The 22250-nt window shown below is 43.0% G+C and overlaps 1 protein-coding gene across 9 annotated transcripts in view; it reads left to right on the top strand.

The window, feature by feature from the left end:
* The window catches only part of DNaseII (deoxyribonuclease II), a 235264-nt gene that overhangs the window by 116768 nt on the left and 96246 nt on the right, over nucleotides 1-22250 (top strand). For all 9 annotated transcript variants that reach the window (XM_025299392.1, XM_025299390.1, XM_025299386.1 and 6 more), the window contains one exon: nucleotides 8841-9168. In XM_025299392.1, coding sequence (XP_025155177.1) covers nucleotides 8841-9168 — 328 coding nt within the window. The remainder of the gene's footprint in view (nucleotides 1-8840; nucleotides 9169-22250) is intronic.

Below are 22250 nucleotides of genomic sequence, written 5' to 3'. Positions count from 1 at the left end.
ATACATGGCTTTAATAGCTATATTTGTACCAAATTTTAAAAAAATCGAAGTGTATCATTTGAATAAGTTTACCAAGTATGAAGATCCTTTCGCACATAACCACGTGAAATTTCGAGTTCATAAAAGAAGATTAAAAAGAAGAATCAATATACTCGACGCTGTAAAATGCGTTCCGTAGACGTGAGCTTGCTGAAAATGGTTGTATCCGACGTATCGAAAGACAATTGTCTATGCATCGCTCGCGTCATTACTTCGTCCTCAGTTGATAGCTGATAGTTAGTATCGTTAAATAGCAGTCGTTTCTCAATTATTTTCGGTAAGTTAGCATCTACAAAGCACGTCCCACAACGTCGCTTACGCTAATTCGTTAATCTTCTTTTATGAATAACTCGAAATTTCGCATGATTATGTACAAAATGACAGAAGTCCTTGTACTCAAGTTGACATGCTCTGCTTTCGGGCGCAAGTTGGGACGTTTTGCATCAAATATTTTGTATATTGAAATGAATAATTATGTAGAATAGAACCTTACCAACTTCAACGGCTTTAAAATATATTGTTGAAGTTGTCATATTCCATATGAATACCTTTCAAAAAATTATAACTGTTGCTCTTTATTTATTATTAAGTTTTAAAAAGAAAATGTGTAAAATGTATTAGATAACGACAGCATTGAATTAAGGATGTAATCCTTAATTCAAAATTAAAATTTTTGGAAACATGTATACAAATGTATACAAGTATGTACACAAATTTTCAAGTACATGATGTGATTTTGATACGTGTTTTTGTTTGTAAAATTGAATTTTTTATTTTACTAAAGTAATGAGTTTATTCTATATTAAATATAAAACATTGAGAATTAGTTAAAAGTTCTATGCAAGATATCTGAACTTTTGGTAACAATTGTATCTGGTAACAATTGTATTTGGTAACAATTTTTGGTAGAAATGTGCCTCAGATGTGTAAATTATTAACTTTTTATCAAGATCTCTGTCTTCAAATATTCCATTTATCGTCTTGTAAAATTGCACATATTTCGTTATAGCGCGTTCGATTAGCAATTGATGAGATCTTATTTTATACAGATGCATGTTCAGGAAATGTTTTGAAATCTTGTGTACCATTGTTTTTTATATTTGAAGGACTTGAGTAGCTTTCCGAATAGAAGCATTTGGATTTTTTGTCAAAATAATTCTTAATTTTTTCAATATTTTCTTTTACAGCTACAAACATAGAAGGACTTAACAGATCGTGTATACGATCTTGGATAGTTCCATATTGTATAAAATTATCAATAATTCTGTTAAAAATGACACAAAAAGTTATTTTAATGTAGATTTATTGCGAAAAAATGGAGTGACGCTTAAATTTAACGCTTAAATTTAAATAATTAATGAATTTTAACCTTTTCAGTGTGTTTTCGCTCGTAATTTTGTGTTCCATATTTAGTACGAAATCTCTTATATGCATTACTTATACATTATTTTTTCTCTAGAAAGTTAGCATTCGATAAGATAAATCTTTTCTTTCGTCATCAGGTTACTCATTTTGACGCACATAGACTTGCTTCTACTACTTCTACTACTTCTACTACGTATAACCAGAATAAGTAGTAGCAGTAGATTGGTTATGATGGCGCTCAGTGTCAGACGACTCCGTTATGACCAACTACGTAACGTAGGCGAGATTATTCAAATGTTTAAGCTGCATGATTTGAAAAAAGCGAAAAATAGTTTACATAGTTTGGAGGGAGGATTAACTATCATGCTGAAAATGTTTATGGGATAATAGGGAAATGTTTTCTTGAAATATGTGACAAGACGTTCAGCACTTTTTGGTATTAGGGCAGTAAAAATGATGTGAATGGCATCTTGACGAAAGTCTCTGGACAGCTTGAAAAGTTTGCATAATGATTGCCGTATAATTGATTGATTAAAACGATTTTTTCTCTTTTAATGATTTTATTGTAGAATCATGGTTTTGCGGACTCAGAGTGGTAGAAATTATAATATTATCCTCTTTTAATTCTGGCTTGTTGGAGCATATGGTGGTCAATCCCTTTGAGTCATGTCTTGACATTTTGATTCAGGTCTGTGTGCGAGATGGTGAAATGCAAGTCTCCAGGTAGGCCACACTACCTGTTGTAGATAGATAGCAATTCATTCATGTAGCTTGATGGCAAGATAGAGATGATTTTATTGTCTATTAATCGACAGATGAAGATTTCCTTGCGTTTCTTATGGTTGCTGAGAGCTCATCCATCGTGATGGAATTGTCCATCCATTTGTGGATATTTGTAGATATGTGATTCTTTTTTATAAAATCGTTTATGTCTGAATACATTTTGTGAGAGTAGGAGAGAAGATAGATTTTCGCCATTGCTTCCTTTTGTTGGCCTGCAAGTTCGTTAGAGTCCTGAATGTGGGTTTTTATGTTTGCTTTTCTTTTAAAAGATTTAACGAGGTTCCATATATGACTGGTGGGGATAATCCTTACCATCTGAGCTAGCGTCCTTTAGCTTTTTCTTAGGATCTGTTGCATCATTCTGCATATTTCCGTCCGGTATTTACCAAGATAAAGATCTCTTCTCGCCTCCTTTATCTGAATCTCTTGTCTTGGCTTCCATTCTGTCATACACTTCTACTAAGAATCTAATATTACTCGGAGTACATTTTTTCTAATTCGAGTTGCCATATGAAGCAGTCTGGCATTTCCCACATTTATATTATTACTGTCAATGTCGGGCTTCAAAAGGCTGTTCTCCCTACACTGCTTTTTCCTCAAAATCTAAAAACTCAATTTAGGGAATTGCTTTCCTAAAATGGCTTTTAGGATTTTCTTTAAGAGTAGTTTAGGGTTGGAGCGAGGAATTGCTGTGTTCTGATCCGCCACAGTCGTGAGAGACTCCTACATGATCACGTGGCAACTGTCCGTTGTGTAGCCGGCCTAGAACTCCACTGTATTTGAGATAAACAGAATCACAAATCGAAAGAGGCTGATATCGAAAACATTCACCTAGAACTTGAACCTAGCTTAAATAATTGAACTCTGACACCAAATTCGATATGTTTAGTGCTGAAAGCAAAAACTCGACCATCTCTCATCATGAATATTCGTTCGAGACCTACAACTAAAATTAAAGTGCGGACCCTCAGGCGAACGACCATTAATTTTAACTATTAAGATTCATTCTAAAGTAAAGGAGAGGATCAATAAAGGGGACAACATTTAGTTTCAGCAACTTCTTGTAAGATACTTTGCACTAAATGTAAAAAAGTAAATATTTATCTATGGGGACCACCTCCCGATCTAAAAAATTTTAGTTTTATGTTATGTAGATCATCACTTTAAGTAATGCTGGAAGGTTTTAGCCGGCAGTCACTGTTTATTAAAAAGTTATTAACAAAAAAAGTTTGGTACATGCGTAAGTTGTAAGTGCGTTCAGCACGGTGCGCTACGCACGTCCCACCCCCTTCCTCTCCCCACCTCCACCCCATTTCCATCTCACCTGCCTCCCCTCATCCCCTTCCCATTGTTTGTTTTTAATCATTTTCATAAACATACTGCTTGTACAGTGGAAGGTTGAGTGTGGGAATAGGATGATGGTGAGGGGGCGGAGGTAGGATAAGGACGAGGATAGGAAGGGGGCGGGGAGGGCGTGGCGTAAGAGCGAGGATAGGATAGGGGCGGAGCGGGGTGGGGTGGGGAATAGAGGTGGGGCGCGCGTAGCGCCGTGCTAAACATACTTACAACTCACGCATATACCAAACTTTTTTTGTTAATAACTTTTTAAAACGCACTTGCAACTTACGCATATACCAAACTTTGATAAATATTTACCTATGGGGACCACCTCCCGATCTAAAAAATTTTAGTTGTATGTGATATAGATCATCTTTCATTAATAACTTTTTAATAAACAGTGACAACCAGCTAAAACCTTCACAGCATTACTGAGAGTGATGGTTTATATAACATACAACTAAAATTTTTGAGATCGGGAGGTGGTTCTCTTAGGTAAATATTTACCTATAAAAGTATCGAATTAATTTGTACACCTAATAATTTTCATTTTATTAAGTTGCAAAATATCAATCATAACAATATTATATATTATCAATGTTAATAATATAATTAAATATTATGTCACACTTCCCCTAATTATTCTCTTCTCTCTTGCTAACTTCATTCCTTTGGCTAATGATTATAAGAAAAATATTGCTTCCATATACATATAATATACGAGGACGGTCCGATAAGTACTTAGCCTCACCGCCCGATGGCGCCACTATCGCAAGAGAAATTTATTATCGTGTAGTACATTCTCGTAGACGGCTACTGTCGAAATTTCAGCCGAATCGGACTCGTAGTTTTGTTTTGACCGCGTGTGGAAGCGGGCGTGTCCGCGGATTTTAGAAAAATGGAAAAAGAGCAATATCGGTCGGTGATTCGATTCTTGTTTTTGGAAGGGAAATCGCGCAGCGAAATCAAAGAGCGCTTGGATGCTGTGTACGCTGACTCTTCTCCTTCGATGGCGACCGTCAAAAATTGGTTTAACGAGTTTCAACGTGGTCGCACGTCGGTTTTTGATGAGCCACGCCCAGGTGCCCCGAAAACGGCTACCACGGAGGATAACATGACAAAAATCCACGATCTCGTATTGGCAGACCGCCGATTGAAGGTGCGCGAGATAGCTGAGACAGTAGGCATCTCAAAAGACCGCGTGGGTCATATCCTGCATGAAATTTTGGGCATGAGAAAGCTGTCGGCGCGATGGGTGCCGCGTTTGCTCACTCCGGATAACAAGAGCAACCGTGAGACCACTTCAGAGCAGTGTTTGACGCTGTTTAAGCGCAATCCGAAGGAGTTTCTACGTCGTTTCGTGACCGTCGACGAAACATGGATCCACTGGTACACACCAGAGACCAAGGAACAGTCGAAACAGTGGACTTCACCCGGCGAACGTGCTCCGAAGAAGGCGAAGAGTGTCCTATCGGCCGGAAAGGTGATGGCCACCGTTTCCTGGGATTTACAAGGTGTGATCTACATCGACTACCTGGAGAAGGGCAAAACGGTCACAAGGCTGTACTATGCCGAATTATTGGGCCGATTCGACGCCGAATTGCAGAAAAAACGACCCCATTTGGCGAAGAAAAAAGTGCTCTTCCACCATGACAACGCACCGGCTCACACCTTCGCCCTCGCCACGGTCAAATTGGTCGAATTGGGCTACGAACTGCTGCCCCATCCACCGTATTCTCCAGATTTGGCCCCGTGCGACTTCTTTTTGTTTCCAAACTTGAAAAAGTCACTCGCCGGACAGAAATTTGAGTCGAATGAGGAGGTCATCGCCGCCACGGAGGCCTACTTTGCAGACCTCGAGAAAACGTATTTTTCAGACGGGTTAAAGAAGTTGGAGCATCGCTGGGTCAAGTGTATCGAGCTAAAAGGAAACTATGTTGAGAAATAAATCGCCACTTTTCCAAAATTTTCGTTTTTCTTTTGTAGGCTAAGTACTTATCGGACCACCCTCGTACATATGTAATATTTTAGGTCGATATCTTGAACAGATTCCAAATACCAATTTTTATCCATAAAAATAGACACTACGCAACAGTGTGTGACGCTCACGGTCAGTCGGTCGGTCGCGATTCGGTACAGTGCGATGTAAGTTGTGCACAACATGCGGTCGCGATAAGAAAAGCAGTCCGTCAGGGTCAAGAACACTCAACAGAAAGCGAACATACTTTCCTTTATCTCTACGTCTGTGAAGAAAAACTCCCAAGCGGCAAAAACACTCGATAAAGACAGCGTATATACCATTCTCTCTATTTCGTTGTTAGAGAGATCAATATCTTGAATAGATTTCAAATACTGATTTTTATCCATAAAAACATGTAGCGCAACATTGTGCTACTTTTACGGTCAGTCGGTCGATCGCAGTACAGTGACATTGAAAACGCTCAGTAGAGTTTGCGGATACACGAACCCCGAAATCTTGGTGAAGGGTGCGGTAGCCGAGAACACTCAGTAGAGTTCGTGAATATACGAACCCAAAGAAACAGAAGACGATTTTGATTGAACGCTCGAACGGGAAACAGACAATCTCGTTTGCTTAACCGTCAGAAAGCTATCAAGAAACGGAAAGCAGAGCGATTCGATCCGGTAATTTTCTTTATCAGTTCGAAATCATCTAGATCGGTTGCGGATCGATTTAATGCGTACGGGTGCCTCATTACATTCATTTAATGGATAAAGTTAAAGTAGTCCCATTGTGCAATATACAGGTTTAAGCGATATTCCCATTTCTGGAAACAGGCCTAGAACTTTTTTTTTCAAATATTTTTTAATTCTTTTATCACATCATTGCAAATCCGAATGTTATTGTATACGCATAATCATGTAATTGATTGTATCTTTTTATATGTTTCTCGTCATCTTGAATCACAATACGTCACACAATACGTTTAAACGTGTTAAATGACATGACGTGATATCCAAACGAATTAAATGACGTGATTTAAAGCGATTAAAACGTGTAGAAAAAATCTCAACTAATCATACATTTGTGTATATAAAAATAACATATTCGGATTTGCAATGATGTTGGATATCAGTGATGTCAGAAAATCTTTCTCTTTTTAGCGTAGTCATTAATTTTGGGAATAAGTAAAAATCACAAGGGGCTAAATTGAGTGAATAAGCAGAATTATCTATTTGGCTAATCGATATTTTGGCCAGAAATTTTCTCACGGTGAACTACAAACTCGAGTACGTTATTTTGATATGTATAAGCTGAAGCTTTCTTTACACGTTCTTTCTTGATGTCTTAAATCACGTCATTTAACACATTAAATGTTTAAATGCATTAAATAATATAATTTAAGACGATAAGAAATATGTAAAGAAAGCATCAGCTTATACATGTCAAAATAACACATTCAGGTTTGCAGTGTAGGCCGAAGTTCACATGCAGATCTCTATTATTTTCGCATTAGCCAACTAACAAATGATTCTATGGTTTGAGGTTTACGCACGGATTAGTTAAAATATGTGCAGACATGATTACACTCATGTGATTTCAATCAAGTCATCACACAGACCATATTACACGACTATTCCGGATATTAAATTGTTATATTATACATCATACATAAAATCACTATATTTGTTTTATCCATTAGGAATCAGAAATATTAAAACTAAAATCATAGCTCTTAACATTTCATGAATTTATATGAATTAAGAACACATGTTGACTTTGTTAATTAAAGTTTAGATTTTTATATTTAATTTTATTTTGTTTCGAATGTGATATTTTATATAAAAATGGATTGGTAAATGAAATCATGTCATTAAATTGACTTTCTTTTAATCTATTAGATTTTGTAGAAATACGAGTTTGTGATATGATATGCGTGTGCATGTGCGCGTCTGCGTGCGCGTGTGTGTATGTGTGACACATTATATAATATTAGATGATTGCATAAATTCGTGCCTGATTTTCATAAATGGCGTTAACTTACTGCATAGCGGAGCTCCGGTATTTTTGTTTGGTTATGTTGCACTGAATAGATGACAGTATCTTCTATCACTTTAGTGTCAGCCATCATTCAAATAAGTCGATTTGTGCGTAAAAGAAATTTTTAAAAATGGAGAACGAAAAAGTGTATTTGCGACATATACTATACGAATGCTATATGAATTTCAGAAAGAAAAATTTTGTCCGAAACTTTTTTTTTGATTCGTGATAGATGGCGCTGTAATCGCAAAAAATTATATTTTCCGCAATTCCCCATAAATGATCATTGGAAAGAGAAATAAAAGTGAGTGTTGAGACTGCACAAAAAACATTCAAAGTGTTTATTTGAACCATACTCCTGCTCTCCGGACAGTTAAAAAGTGGTTAGCAGATTTCGAAATTCAACTTGATGGATTGGTGAATTCAACTTGGAAGATCAACCCCGCTCTGGACGGCCTTCTGGCATTGATGACGACATTGTGTATGCCTTAGTGGAAGAAAACCTAATGATTACAACTGAGGAGATTGTTGAAAGGCTGAAAATCGATAGTTCGACCACGCCATTTAAAAAAGCTTGGATACGTTTCCAAGCTCCATATATGGGTGCCGCATCTCTTGACTGAAAGGAATAAGCTGAACCGCATGAATGTGGTCATTTCTCTTCTCGCACGTAACAAAAAAGAGCCTTTTTTAAATCGAATGGTAACAGGCGATGAGAAGTAGATTCTATATAACAACGTACAGCGAAAGAGGATCTGGAAAAAAGCAGCTGAAGGTGCAGAACCCTGCAAAAGTCTGCATCCACTGAAGATGTTGCTGTGTGTTTGATGGGATTGCAGGGAACACGTCGAAACAATCACGCGGACAAGTACTGTGAGCAACTGAGTAGACTCGATGCAACTATTCGAGAAGAACGTTCGGTTTTAGCCAGTCGGAAAGGCATCATCTTCCACCACGACAGACATTTTTATCTGTTCCGGTCTTTACAGAATAGTTTGAATGGCGAAAATCTTAAGTCTGAGGAAGCTGTCGAAAACCATCTTATGAACTTTTTTTCAAGGAAAACCAAGCTCTTTCTTTAAAAATGGAATCGATAAGCTTGTAGATCATTGGAAGAAAATTGCAGAGAAGAATGGAGACTATATAATTGATTAATAAAACTTCTTTACAATTTTACAAAACATTTCTTTACACAACATCCTTTAAAATTTAACCTATTAAAGTTCATCTTTAAATCGGGCACGAACTTATACAATCATCTAATATATATCTTAAATATAATCATGGGACATCTTTTAAATTAAAATATCCTTAGGAAAAAGTGGATGCAGATCCGAATCCAGCTCCTGGAAATAGATCCGAGTACGATTATCCATCAACTGGTAAGAATTACGGACAAAGTTTCCTGTGTATCTCTGTGGACGCCAATCAGTTCGATCTGATTGGTGAACAACTAATATACAATCAGGTAACAGTATACAAAAAAAATATACCTGAGAAGTACGACAAATTATTTCCGAAACTCACGGACGCTGCTAGACAGAAGAAGATCAAAGAACCGCCTTATAATAGCAAAGTACTATTGAGATCATCTGGTTCCGTGCAATTCTGGTCGTTCGCTAAAAGCGATAAATGGCAAAAAGGTAATTTTGATATAATGCTTTTAAAATAAAAGTGTTTCGATATATCTTTTGTCCTCTAAATTTTATTTTATATAGATCACTACATAAGTTTTGCAATACAGCTTTCTTAATTTATTTTCATTCAAAATAATCTCTATTACAATCTTTACACTTCTTCATATTAATAAACCAATCGGTAAAATCTTGCTGTCACTTTTCTTTCGATAAATCATGCCTGATTCCATGCTATTAAAAATTCTCCATTGCTACTAAACTGTTGCCTTTTTAATTTCGCATATTTGTCAGCATAATATATACTTACAAGGAAAAACATGGAAACGTCCCCCTCCGATTCAGATGAGCTTGAAATATGTTGTAATGTAGACTAAAATAAGGGACACGTATTTCTTATACGTGCCCAATCGCATATTTAGAGGGCGAAACACCTCTTTGAAGGAAAATTGGTTTTTCTCTTTCGGGGCATGCACCGTCAAAAATATAAGAAATAAAAAAACTCTTTTAACAAAATTTTAATTGTTTGAAGAGTATTTTATAATGGCGTTTTCTGTTTAAAAAAAATGCTAAAATATTAAACATAACCCCACCACTCACCAATTTTTTTTATAATTGAAAAATTTCGTTTCCACGAAAGGAAAGGATAATTTATTCCGAATTCATCCACGTATGATAAAGCTATTTTCCGATATATGGACTTTTCAAAAAATACGTGAGAACACGTCTATATACCCATAACGCCATATGTAGTCGCCTGTTCCACGCGATACGTATACGTAACACGTCTCTTCGAACTTCCGCATAGTAAGAGACTGGAAGATAGTACTGATATGCAGAATATATAATTATAAACATTTCAATATATGACAACAACAATAAAATTAATTATTTTATGCACGACAATAGTCATATTCTCACATTTTGTTTCTATGAAAATATATACAGGGTGCATGATTTATCTGAAGACATTGAAATATCTCGAGAACTATGCATTGGATAAAAAAAAGTGGTTAATGAAAGTTGTTAGTCTCGAAGGGGGACATCCAATGATACCAAACTCGACCTCCCACCCCACCCCCTGGGGGTGGGGGTTGGGGGCAACTTTGAAATCATAAATGGAAACCCCCATTTTTTATTGCAGATACGGATTCTACGCCACAAAATACGTAAATTTTGTCCAAAACTTTTTTTTTGATTCGTGATAGATGGCGCTGTAATCGCAAAAAATTATATTTTCCATAATTCTCCAGAAATGATCATTGGATTGAGAAATAAAAAATACCTGTTCAATATTTTTAAAGAACATAATAAAAGTTATTCCCCCCATCCTCTCGGGGTAGGGTGGGTGGTAACGTTCAAATCTCAAATGGGAACCCGAATCGAAGAGGGAACTGCTCGACGCGCCACTGTGGGTGTATGGCGAACTACAGCTTATTATAAGCCGTATTATAAGCTTATTTACAGCGCCATCTATCACGAATAAAAAAAAAATTTCGGACAAAATTTACGTATTTTGTGGCGTAGAATCCGTATCTGCAATAAAAAATGGGGGTTTCTATTTAAGATTTCAAAGTTGCCCCCAACCCCCACCCCCAGGGGGTGGGGTGGGAGGTCGAGTTTGGTATCATTGGATGTCCCCCTTCGAGACTAACAACTTTCATTAACCACTTTTTTTTATCCAATGCATAGTTCTCGAGATATTTCAATGTCTTCAGATAAATCGTGCACCTTGTATAGATTTATCATAGATTGAGTTGTCATAGATTGATTAATGTTTATGATTATATATTCTGCATATCAGTACTATCTTCCAATCTCTTATTGTGCGGAAGTTCGAAGAGACGTGTTACATACACGTATCGCGTGGAACAGGCGGCGACATATGGCGTTACGGGTATATAGACATGTTCCCACGTATTTTTTGAAAAGTCCATATATTGGAAAATGGCTTTATCATACGTAGATGAATTCGGAATAAAAAATCTTTTCATTTCGTAGAAACGAAATTTTTCAATTATAAAAAAATTCGTGAGTGGTGGGGATATGTTTAATATTTTAGCATTTTTCTAAACAGAAAACGCCATTATAAAGTACTCTTCAAACAATTAAATTTTTGTTAAAAGAGTTTTTTTATTTCTTATATTTTTTACGGTACATGCTCCGAGAGAAAAAAACCAATTTTCCTTCAAAGGGGTGTTTTATCCTCTAAATATGCGATTAGGCACATATAAAAAAATATGTGTTCCTTATTTTAGTCTATATTACAACATATTTCAAGCTCATCTGAATCGGAGAGGGACGGTTCCATGTTTTTCCTTTTTAGCTAAATAAACTACACTCAACTAATATATACTGTATTTAACTAATATATAATATATATTTAGCTAAATTAAGGATTCAAGAAAATGGTCAAAAACATAAGCAAATTTCAATCAGTCGTAATTATGTTTAGAGAAATGGAAATCCCTTCTCTTTAAATCAGAGAAATGTATTTTGAAACTCAAAATCTGTGTTTTCCAAAAGTTGCATTTGTTCGCACTTTCTTCAATTATGATAATTTTAACATACATACAGGAAACAGTTAAATCTACAAAATGGGAAATTTTTTTATTGTTCTCTTAGCATGTCATGTACACAAAAGCAATCAAAAAGAACTTTCTGCCTCTTTCTTGTGAACGCTTGAAGTTTTGTAAAATCTGTAAAATCGTTTCCTTAGATTTTTATTTTGATTTCTTTCTACCGAGTAATCAAGGATATAAAATGTCGATTTTTACCTATATTCATTGTCCTTCCTTATCTGGCGGAAGCCTCGATGAAGGATTCCTTAAATCTCCAAAGCCTACCTCCCTTATTTCACCTACCTACCTTATCTACCTTATTTCATAAATGGATCTCGAGTCTTCCATCTAGAAGGAAGGAAGGAAGGAAGAAAGGCTGCCCTTATGAAAAAAAAACCCTCAATTTTGGGTGTAAACACTAAAATTTGGGTGTTTATGAAACTTGAGTGTTAACCGTCAACATTCGGTGTTAGTTGAGTGTTAAGCATCAATGTTGAGTATCGGTTGGATGTGATTACCAAATTTTCGGTATAACTTTGATGTAGATTCTCAATATTGAGTCAATTGGGTGTGACCATCAATATTCGTTGTTATCTTCGTGTAGACACTCAATATTGTAAGATAAGAGGTAAATACGAATTGTAGGATTGATAATATTTAATGCAGGAAAACAAAGAATACTTTAATGCAACAAGACAAAAAGAATACAAATATATACTGCGCTAACTTCTCAACGACTCAGAGTCAACAACTCGACTGCTCAACTGCTCAACTGCTACTGCCTCCGTCGCTGCTCAATCTCTGGCTTTTATAAGTTTTCAGCAACAAAAGCCGAGATTTTTCTAAAGAAAAGTAGGCTCCTTTGTTTTCGTTGACTGTTCGTCGCGGTGTAGCACATACGCATCGCCGACTTGTCATCGACTCGCGAGATCATCGCGATCGCCGCTTTGATACGCACCGCTGATGTCGATAGTCGTTTTCGGTACTATTCAAAGCTCCAATACTACAATATTGGGTGTCGGTTGGGTGTAACCATTAATATTCGTTGTATTATTTATGTAGACACTGAATATTGAGTGGTTAAGCATTGGGCATCAGTATTGGGTGTCGATTAAGTATTACGTCGCCGCAGCCACCGCCCCCAGCCGGGCCCCGACAGCCGCCCCCGAAGGCTTCCCAGCTCCCCGCATGGGCGCAATCAATAGGGGCCGCCGTGCCCGGGCCCAGCCGCAGAAGCATCGGCCGCAGCCGCCACCGCGACTCATACATCAGCTGCAGCTTCGCCAGTCCCTCTGCGAGGGTAAGACTGGGACACCGATGAGTGCACCCCCGAGTTTCCTCAGGAAATAGCCCACCCGGAAAACCCCTTCTTCAGAGACGACCTGAGCCGGTTCACTCGACGTACATATTCTCTCCGGCACTGGAGGGGGGACGGCCCCAGCCGCCACCGCCACAGCCCCACTCCTTGGAGGACCTGCGCCGTCGCCAGCCCCCTCCGGACCCCACCCCTCACACACACATTCATACATGCATACCAGGTCGGATACCTCCATAGGCTGACGATTCCGACCCCCCGAATTTGTTCTTCGAGGTTCTTTCTTCCTCCTTGTTCGGTGGTCTGGGAAACCAGACTCACGAGCTCGAACACCCGATCGGTTTTTTACGGAGTTGCCTCTCCGGTTTGGTCGCCAGACAGGCTAACGAGCCCAACCACACGACCGGTTTTATTCGGAGTATCCTCTCCGGGTTTATTAGTCAGGGTTCTTCTTTCTCTCTAGTTCGGATGTCTGGACTCGCAAGCCCGAACGCCCGGTTTGTACGGAGTTTTCTCTCCGTTGCGGTTGCCCCAAAGCTTACGAACCGCACGCTCGAGTTTGATATTGGGGTTCTTCCTTCCCTTTACCTCGGTCGCTTGCCCACGAAGTCAAACTCTCGAGCCCTCGCCCGGGTTTGATGTCGGAGTTTCCCCTCCGGAATAGGTCTCCCTAAGGCTAACGAGCCCACTAGCTCGGGTTTTTCCTATGGGTGTCCTTCCCCTCGTCGGATTGTCTGGCAACCTTCCAGACTAACGAGCCCGATGCCCGGGTTTTTCCAATGGGTTTTCCATCCCATCGTTCGGTGTCTGACTACAGACTAACGAGCCCGATCGCCCGGATTTGCTAGTCAGGGTTCTTTCTTCTCTCTAGTTCGGATGTCTGGACTGCCAGACTCACGAGCCCGAACGCCCGGTCAGACCGTCAAAAGGCTCCCGGGTTTTCTATTAGGGTTATCCTTCCCCTATTCCAGGATGTCTGGTCCACCCAGACGCGAGCCTCAACACTCGGATTTTATCCGGAGTTTTCTCTCCGGATTGGATCACCGGCCCAATCACTCCCGGAGATTTTGCGCATGGTTGTCCTCCTTAGGGTTTGTTACCGAGGTTTTCCTTCCCCGTGACGGTCACTTATACCAGGCTCAACGAGACCGCCCCCCCGGGTTTTTACATTAGGGCTTCCTTCCTCTTGTTGGATGACCAACGTCGCCAGACTGACAGAAGCCACTTGACGGACGCCGGCCTAACGAGCCCCATCGCCACGGGTTTTTGTACGGGGTTTTTCCTTCCCCGCGGCACAGGTGTCTGAACTTCCAGATTCACGAGCCCGTACGCTCGAGTTTTTATCTCGGAGGGCTCCTTCTCCAGGATTGATTACGGAGCTCCTTCTCCGGCAAGGATGACTGAGACCTGGGTCGGCCTCAATCTCTCGAGTCCGGCTTGCCCGAGCTTTTGCAGTAGGTTGTCCTCCCTTCGTCTGGTGTATGCTGCTATACTTTCAGGCCCAGATGCCCGGGTTTATATATTAGGTTTTCCTTCCCCTCGTTGGGTGTCCAACATCGCCAGAGTGACGGCAGGTCACCTGACAGCATCAGACTGCGGGCCCCATCGTCACGGGTTTGATTACGAGGTTTTCCTCCCTCGGGTCCAATTGCCTCCCTCGTGGATCACCTCTTCCGAGATTACTCCTCCGAGGTTACTCATCGAGCCTAAACGCCCGGATTTTTTATACGGAGTTTCCTCCCCCGTGTCCGGTTGCCTACCTAAGCTAGGCTAACAAGTCCGAACGCCCGTGTTTTGGCCTTGGATTTTCCTTCCCCGATTGTGATATAACCTTTTTTTTTTGTTAACGGTGGGAAAATCCCTAACGGATACCCCCGCTCCTTTTCAGGGGGAGCGGGCGGTTATGTGGGGGTTGCATCCACTAAAAACCCCATCGGAATGTCGTCACGAGGATCTTTTAGGGAGCCGAAAGAACTGGGCTACTATTACTTCTTCGACACCCCAACCTAACTGGCCTGAAGGGCTCCATCCATGTATTAACTAATACTATGGGGAAAAGGGGACACTCACCCTTCCCCCGTCTCGTCTAACCCGCAGGTTAGTGCAGGAGAGAGCGGGACCCGTCCCTGTACCGGGCTACCCCGCTCTCCTTTACCTCTAAGGTCCAGCTCCCATCGGGGGACCAGTTCGGCATTACGGCCGCAGCGGGGGCCAGGCCCGTTTCCCGCCTCAGATCCTGAGACCTAGATAGGCAGGATCGGGTCCTATTCCATCCCCCAGCAGCCGCCGCCAAACCCATCCTGTGGCCCTAAGGCCAGTCGAACAGATCTCCCTCAGCACGGTGCCACAGCTAAGAGAGCCCTCCTCCGGGCGCACCACATAGGGACAGGGACATCCAGCTCCCGGGGTCCTGTACCCGCAACCTTGTCCAGCGAGTCCCCCCCGCCATGACAGCACCCGCACCGCCGCCGCCGCTCATCCTATTCACCAACCCTTCTGGAGTCCCGTTCCGACACGCGCACCGCAGGACTTCTCAGGCCATAGGGGCCACGGTTTCCCACCATTCAACTTGCTCACCAAACCTTTCAAGGTCCCACTATCGCGTCTCATAGGTCCCCTCGGGCCACAAGGGCGACGGCTCGGCCGACAGGTCCACAGCTGCAGCATCGGCCGCACCGGCACTGCTTCTGCATCGCACTAGGCGAAGTCCATCCTTCCATACTGCAAGGACCCTTTATCCGGGACACTGATGAAGGCGTTCCCAAGGAGAAGCCCCAGGACACACCCCTTTTTTTTTTTTTTTTTGACGAGGAGGATATCCATCATGGATACTCTGACCCTCGGGGAACGGCCAAGGTTATGCCGGACTCCTACCGGCTAAAACCTCCCCGGGTGGCGCTGCGAAGGGACTTGGGTCGGGGCCCCGGTGCTATGTAACTGCAATCGGGGCCCCGAGTCCGGCCAGGACACACCCCTGGCATCCGGAAGGTCCCCCTTCGAAGGTGAGACGACGACGCGGCGCGGCTCCCCAGTGCGAATCTAGGGATCCAGCAACGCGGGACTCCGTGCCACTGCCGTCCCCCCTCCGGACACACTCATTCATACCGGGCTTGGCCGGCTCGGACACGGGCCCCTCTGGTCTAGTGCAGAGGGAGGGACTCCTAGCAGGGAGTTCCCCCAGCTTGGGGAGCTGCCCCATCGTCAGAGCCGATTCCCACGCCCATTAGGAACTCATGCGACAACGACGCCGAGAAGAGGGAAGTAAGCACGCTTCCCCTATCTCTTTATGCGTCGGCCTCATCCCCGCATGAAGTCCCACCCTGGCCGGCCTAACCCATGTGGCAGATTTCGGGTGTTCACCCAGACCACCAATCGTCATGTGCCACTACGTGCTAACAAGTTCGACATCCCCGGGTTTTTACATTGGGTTGTCTTTTCCCTATTGTGATATAACCTTTTTTTGGTAACGGTGGGGAAATTCATCATGGATATCATCAACCCTGGAGGGAGTCGGTGGTTATGCCGGACTCTTACCGGCTAGAACCCCATCGAAGTGCCTTCTAAAGTCTTCAAGTGGGGGCGGTTGAGGAATGGGCCACCACTGCTTCTCGCCCGCCCCCGATCCTGAGACCGAGAGATTTAACTTCTGTCGCCGCGCGTACTCGGTGCAGCACTCAATCAGGCCAGACCTAGTCAACACCACTGCCAGTCGATCCAAAACGAGATCGGCACTTAGGAGGTAGAGCGGCACTTAAACCCTTCCCTCCCATCCCGCCACCCTTCATATCGGAGGTAGGATTTAAGGGAACAGGACCTAGCCTTCACCGGGCTACCCCGTTCCCCTCCCCCCGCAATTGCTCACGGAGGGTCTAGTCGTCTGCAGGCCGCCAACTAGGAGGGGCTAACCTCCCCCCTCCTCGGTCGCAGTCAACCCCACCAAGCACCTGGCGTCCGATTCGTAAGTCCACCCTCTCTGCGGCTCAGCCCCGGAGTGGAGCGCTGGCGCACCCACGCCTCACGGCTGCACGAGCTCGCTCCCCGCTTACCCGCAAGCAGCCGATCATCGTGGGCCCCTCATGCCGGAGGTGCTTCCTGCTCCATTATTCATCCCTGGTTGTGATATAACCTTTTTTTATAACGCAGAGGAAATCCATGGATATCCCCGACTCTTTGGGGGGGGGGGTCAGAGGTTATGTCAGACTCTTACTGACTAAAACCCCTGCGGGATATCTACCATTCGGACCGTGGTGGAGAGAGTCAAGGGAACTACTCCCGTATTTCCTCCCTGACACCCAGGCCCCAGGGCTTTCCTGGAGCCCCTCGCTTCGAGTACCACGACCTGTCCCACTCAGGGAGTCCAGGGCGCGGTTCCCCGACCGGTTTCCCGGCCGGGTTGGCCTTCTGGTTTCTACTTGGAGGGAGGGGACATCCACTCTCCCTCCGCGCCCCCTTAACTTTCCTCCAAAGGAAGGGGGCGGGGGAGTGGAGCCCGTCCCCAAACGGGCTACTACTCCTCCCTTTCCTACTTTGTCCGCGACCCGAAGGGGGAAGTCGGACTAACCCCGACTTCCCCCGCGTGGACGGAGACGAGCCCGAGGCGGCCGAGGGGACTCCCAATCAACCGGGGGCCTCTCCTCGGCCGGCGCCACCTCGGGCTCACTGCCCATATCCGGGGAACGCCGCCTTTACCGCCGCTCCCTACGGCGGGTTCCCGGGCGGCGCTCCCACTCGGCGGTCTCCTTCTTGGACATCACGTCCTTGTAGAAGGAGGCCGCCGCCCCCCAGACCTCCTCGCTCCCGCACATGGCCTTGACTATGCGCGGGAACGAGAACTCCTCCTCCCGGCACATCACCGCCCGGGCGAGGACACGGCGTTGTGGAGTCCACGCCTGATATTCCGTCAGAGTGTGCCCCGCCGTGTCCTCCAATCCCGGGCAGTGGTGGCATCGGTTGGTGGGCTCCCTCCTAATCCAGTGCAGGTCCGAATCGTACTTCCATTCGTAAACTACCGTGTTTCACAAGGTTCCATTGGCCCGCGCAATTAGCTGACAGATCAAGAGTGAGATCAAAAGCGAAAAGAGTATAACCAGCAGGATAATCTTCTCTGGATATAGAAATAGTTTCGTTCAAAAAGTGAATGCCCATTCCTGAGAAAAGTGTGTGATACGCCTCGGCGTAGAGCATCTCATCACCAGAGAATTTGGGTTGTAACGGTCTGCTAGGGATTTGAGCACCATCGACGTACAACGAAAAGAAATTTATTCCATAATGCTGGAAATTGAATGGATTTAAATGCCGGGCACCATTAAATGCTTTGTTATCGACAAAGCCGACAATTATGCGCTTTGGTATTTGTCCAAGAATGATGTTGTCCAGTGTCTCTCCTACGACGACGCTATGAATCGTGAATGATTTAACCTCGACTCTCGTGAGGGGGTATTTAGCAGTAATCCTGGTCAACATTTTCGTATGAGCGAGTAATATGCCTGGGTTTATTCTAGTTCTTCTGATGAGTAGTGTAGCATCTAAAATGCGTATCCGTAACATAGTATTTCCCTCCATAAGACAGAAGGAATCTTTCGAACGAACAAGCCTCATATGCACTTCGACCCCGTTGATCAAGAATTTATCTTGATTGAAGACGTCGCAGTGAAGATGACCTGTGAGATCCAGTGTTCGTCCTTCTTGTACAAAAGTGGCTCGCTTGTCGAGTCCGTAATTGCTTGGTGTCGCTCCAGGTAGAGCGTCCATGTTTCCTGCAGTATCGCTGTACCACAGGCACGAAGCCAGATGGGAGGTTTTTACTGGTGAAGCATAATTTAATAACGCCTCTATGTAAGCGTGGAAAGCGTAAACATTGTTTGGAGGAGACACGAGCTTTTGATTGAAATATACGTCGATTTGATTGAACATCGAATGCAGTATATGGTTTACCGGGTCTACTTTTGCGGCGGCGGCTCCTGCTCCGGTTTCCGTTTCTACTCGTATGCGTAGCGACAGCATGGTGTGAGCAAGATCTATGTATTCTTCTCCATGCTCGGGTACGACGAATTCGACGGGCGCGTCGTCCGTGAGAGAAGACACGGGTTTGTAGTGAATCCATTATAAACTCTCAATACTGGTTTGTGTAGGCGGTAGGGTGAAGAGATTGAGTTCACTCTTTAAACATTCGTAGGAATGCGTATGAAGAAAAGACATCTTTCGAAAGCACGTGTTTGTCGTTTAGAAAAAAATGTCTGCCACAATATTTTTCTTGATAACTACCCGACGGTTAGTGAGACCTCTCCCGCTGAACGCTTCGTCTTCGTGGGTTTCTTCGCTAGCTTCTTACTCGATTTCTTCCCCGGTGCGTTTCTTCGAGTCACTTTCCTCTTACTTAATTTAGAGGCACTGACCCAATGTTTGCGTGAAGATGATTTACCGTTGTATCCGTGTTGAAAGGAAACTGAGCTTTTCCGATTTTCGCAGGAACTTTATATCCCGACACCTTCATCAGATTGTTAATGTATTCTCCCGCTCTTCTTTTGAGATTTAAGCCTGATTCCTTGAGGCGCGTTTCAGCAGCTACTTTCAATGGTGTGTTATTCCCCACATCATCAAGTATATTAATCCCTGCGCGTAGAGCTTCTTTTCCAACGACACGCGTACCACTGGCCAAATAAGGTAATATCCGTCTGAACAGACCACCGAGAAAACTACCGATACCGTAACCACTCTGATATCGCGATCCTACGAAAATTCGTGGAATTTCGCCTCCACTATTTCCCCCGGATTGTGCTTCTTAATATTCTAAATAACGCGTCATATCTATGTGTTCTAATTATCTCTAATCTTGACGTCTATATTGTAATGTAACTATCAACGTCCCAAATTCAAATGGCATTCTTTCGCCAACCTGATCTCTTATATCTATTTCGATCGTGCGGAAACATGTTAATCGCAATGGAATATAATTCGATGGCGAAAAATGTTTCACCATGTTACGTCCGTAGACATATTTACCATCATTGTAGTCGACGAGAACCACTCAGAGAAGAGGAGAATGCACGTCTCCCGTTATATAGGACTCGCAAATATTGCAATAAACAAAGAGTTTATCAGGTACACTCCGCACCACACTATCTGATTCATCGGACATAATTTTACGTTTTGACATGGTGAAAGCGTAAAATATTTCTTCTCCAGCTTTCTGGGGATTCACATTACGATCAGTATTGGGATAGTACGTTACACACCCCTGCATAATTTTCGACAAGTTAAGATGAATTAATTCTTCGTTCTATCTATATCGAAGCCAAGCATACGAGCTACTTTGTCGGAAAATTTCACGAAATGAAGTCTATTGCATTCTTTAATATCGCATGTACAGTACAGCGTTTACTTTACCACCATGATGAGGATCCTGGGGTCAAGCAATGTGTGTTTTGAGCAATGAGCTAGCGTTGTTTAAAGCCTGTAACAGTTCGCTCATCGTGGCGTAAGCACCCGGAGTTATGCGGGTAACCCCGAATTTGGGTAGCTGGTCTTCATCCTTTTTGACGCTTTTGGTATTAACATTTTCACGTGGTAATGAAATGAATTTAAGTTCTGCATCTTCCTCGGGACGCATGTGTAAAAAACTAAAGGGAAATTGAATTTCGGTAAGCGCAACTTCTCCTAAACTAGTCAGCTTCACTTCTTGAGGCAATTCCGTAATAAATGAAGTAGTTGTATTTTCTGGATAGTGTCGCATGCTACTATTGCTCGGTAGAATCATGAGAAACCGGTCTTCCCCCATCATGGTTTAGAAGCAGCTTTAGATTCGAAGCAGGTATCCAGGAATTGAATTTAGAGGGGTAACCTCGCCAGCTGACGAATAATTTTTTATTAGATCCTCGTCCTCTGCGTCGTATCACTTTATCCACGATAAACTCTTCTTCTCGTAAGTTTTTATTTACCCTGGCTAATTCTTCTTCGTAGAATATCCCGTCGATCACTTCACCTGACAGGTCACTCAATTCGTACACACGAGGATTTCGCCATTCGAGAATACGATGAATCCGAAATAATTCTTCCGTCCAGTTCGTCTCATATTCTTTCTCAAAGACTCCTTTCGCTCTACTGACTCGCACTAATGTACTCACTTTATATTTAGCTCCTCGGCTATGATTTCTTCGATCGAGTTCATCGAGATGGTGGTATCGCTGCTGCATATGTTCACGAACAAGGCGTCCGTTGTCCAACGTGAAGCTTGCCGGTTCCATTTTAATGGTGGAATGTCGAGTGTGGTTGTAAGCATGCACGATATCTTGCAAAATATCTATATAACGATGTGTATTTTTGTGTGTAAAATAGCGCCATAAGCATTCTTTGAGCGTTCTGTTGAAGCGTTCGACCACCGCTGCTTTGACATCAGGTTTCGCACCGTGCAAAAGCATATGTTCTTTTCGTTCAGAAAATTTTGAGATGCTTGACTAATGAATTCTTTACCCTTGTCACTCTGCAACCACGCCGGTATTCTCCCTCCGTTTCTTAAGAGTACGTGACGAAAAGCCTCCGTCACGCTGGTCGAAGACTTGCTGCGTATTGGTTCCACTCAGATAAATTTGCTAAACACATCGATGATTGTCAACAAGTAACAATAGCCTTCGTTGTAATTTCGGAGATTAGCGAGCTCGATCAAATCGACCTCCCACATATCGTCGATATTCGTGACGTTGTAATGCGAACGTGGAAATTTATGTCGTATCGGTCGATGAAATGTGTACGCATCCTGCGACTGAAGCCAGCGAATAATCTCTTCACGTGCGGAGCCGCGTCCTGCTGTTTGTGAAAGATTTTTTATCGCAGAATATCCTGCATAGTGTGCAGGATTGTAGTAGAATTTTGCGAGGTCGGTCATTCCAGCGTGTTCCAATTGATCAAATGTCTTTTACTCGCTGATTTAGATGCGTTGTCACTCACTCGCGTTGTACGCCTATATTGATCAGAAGTTATAAATGTTCCGTGTACACGCCCACCGTCGCGTTCTTCTCCCGCGAGAGACGTCTGTCCGATAGCACGTTTGCCCCTTCGTTGGTGGAAGTCGATGTGCATAGCTGTTAGCCGTTGAAGAAGCTATACCCAATTCTAACGGGTTCCAATCTATCATGCATCTTTTATTCGTTGATTTAGAAACGTTACCGCTCATACGCGTTTTATTTCTACTCTCATTGGTTGTTACAAACAGCGCCCGT

This window comes from Harpegnathos saltator, unplaced genomic scaffold (genome assembly GCF_003227715.2).
Source record: "Harpegnathos saltator strain DR-91 unplaced genomic scaffold, Hsal_v8.6 scaffold273, whole genome shotgun sequence".
NCBI lineage: Eukaryota > Metazoa > Arthropoda > Insecta > Hymenoptera > Formicidae > Harpegnathos > Harpegnathos saltator.
This window is presented reverse-complemented; position numbering and strand designations above follow the sequence as displayed.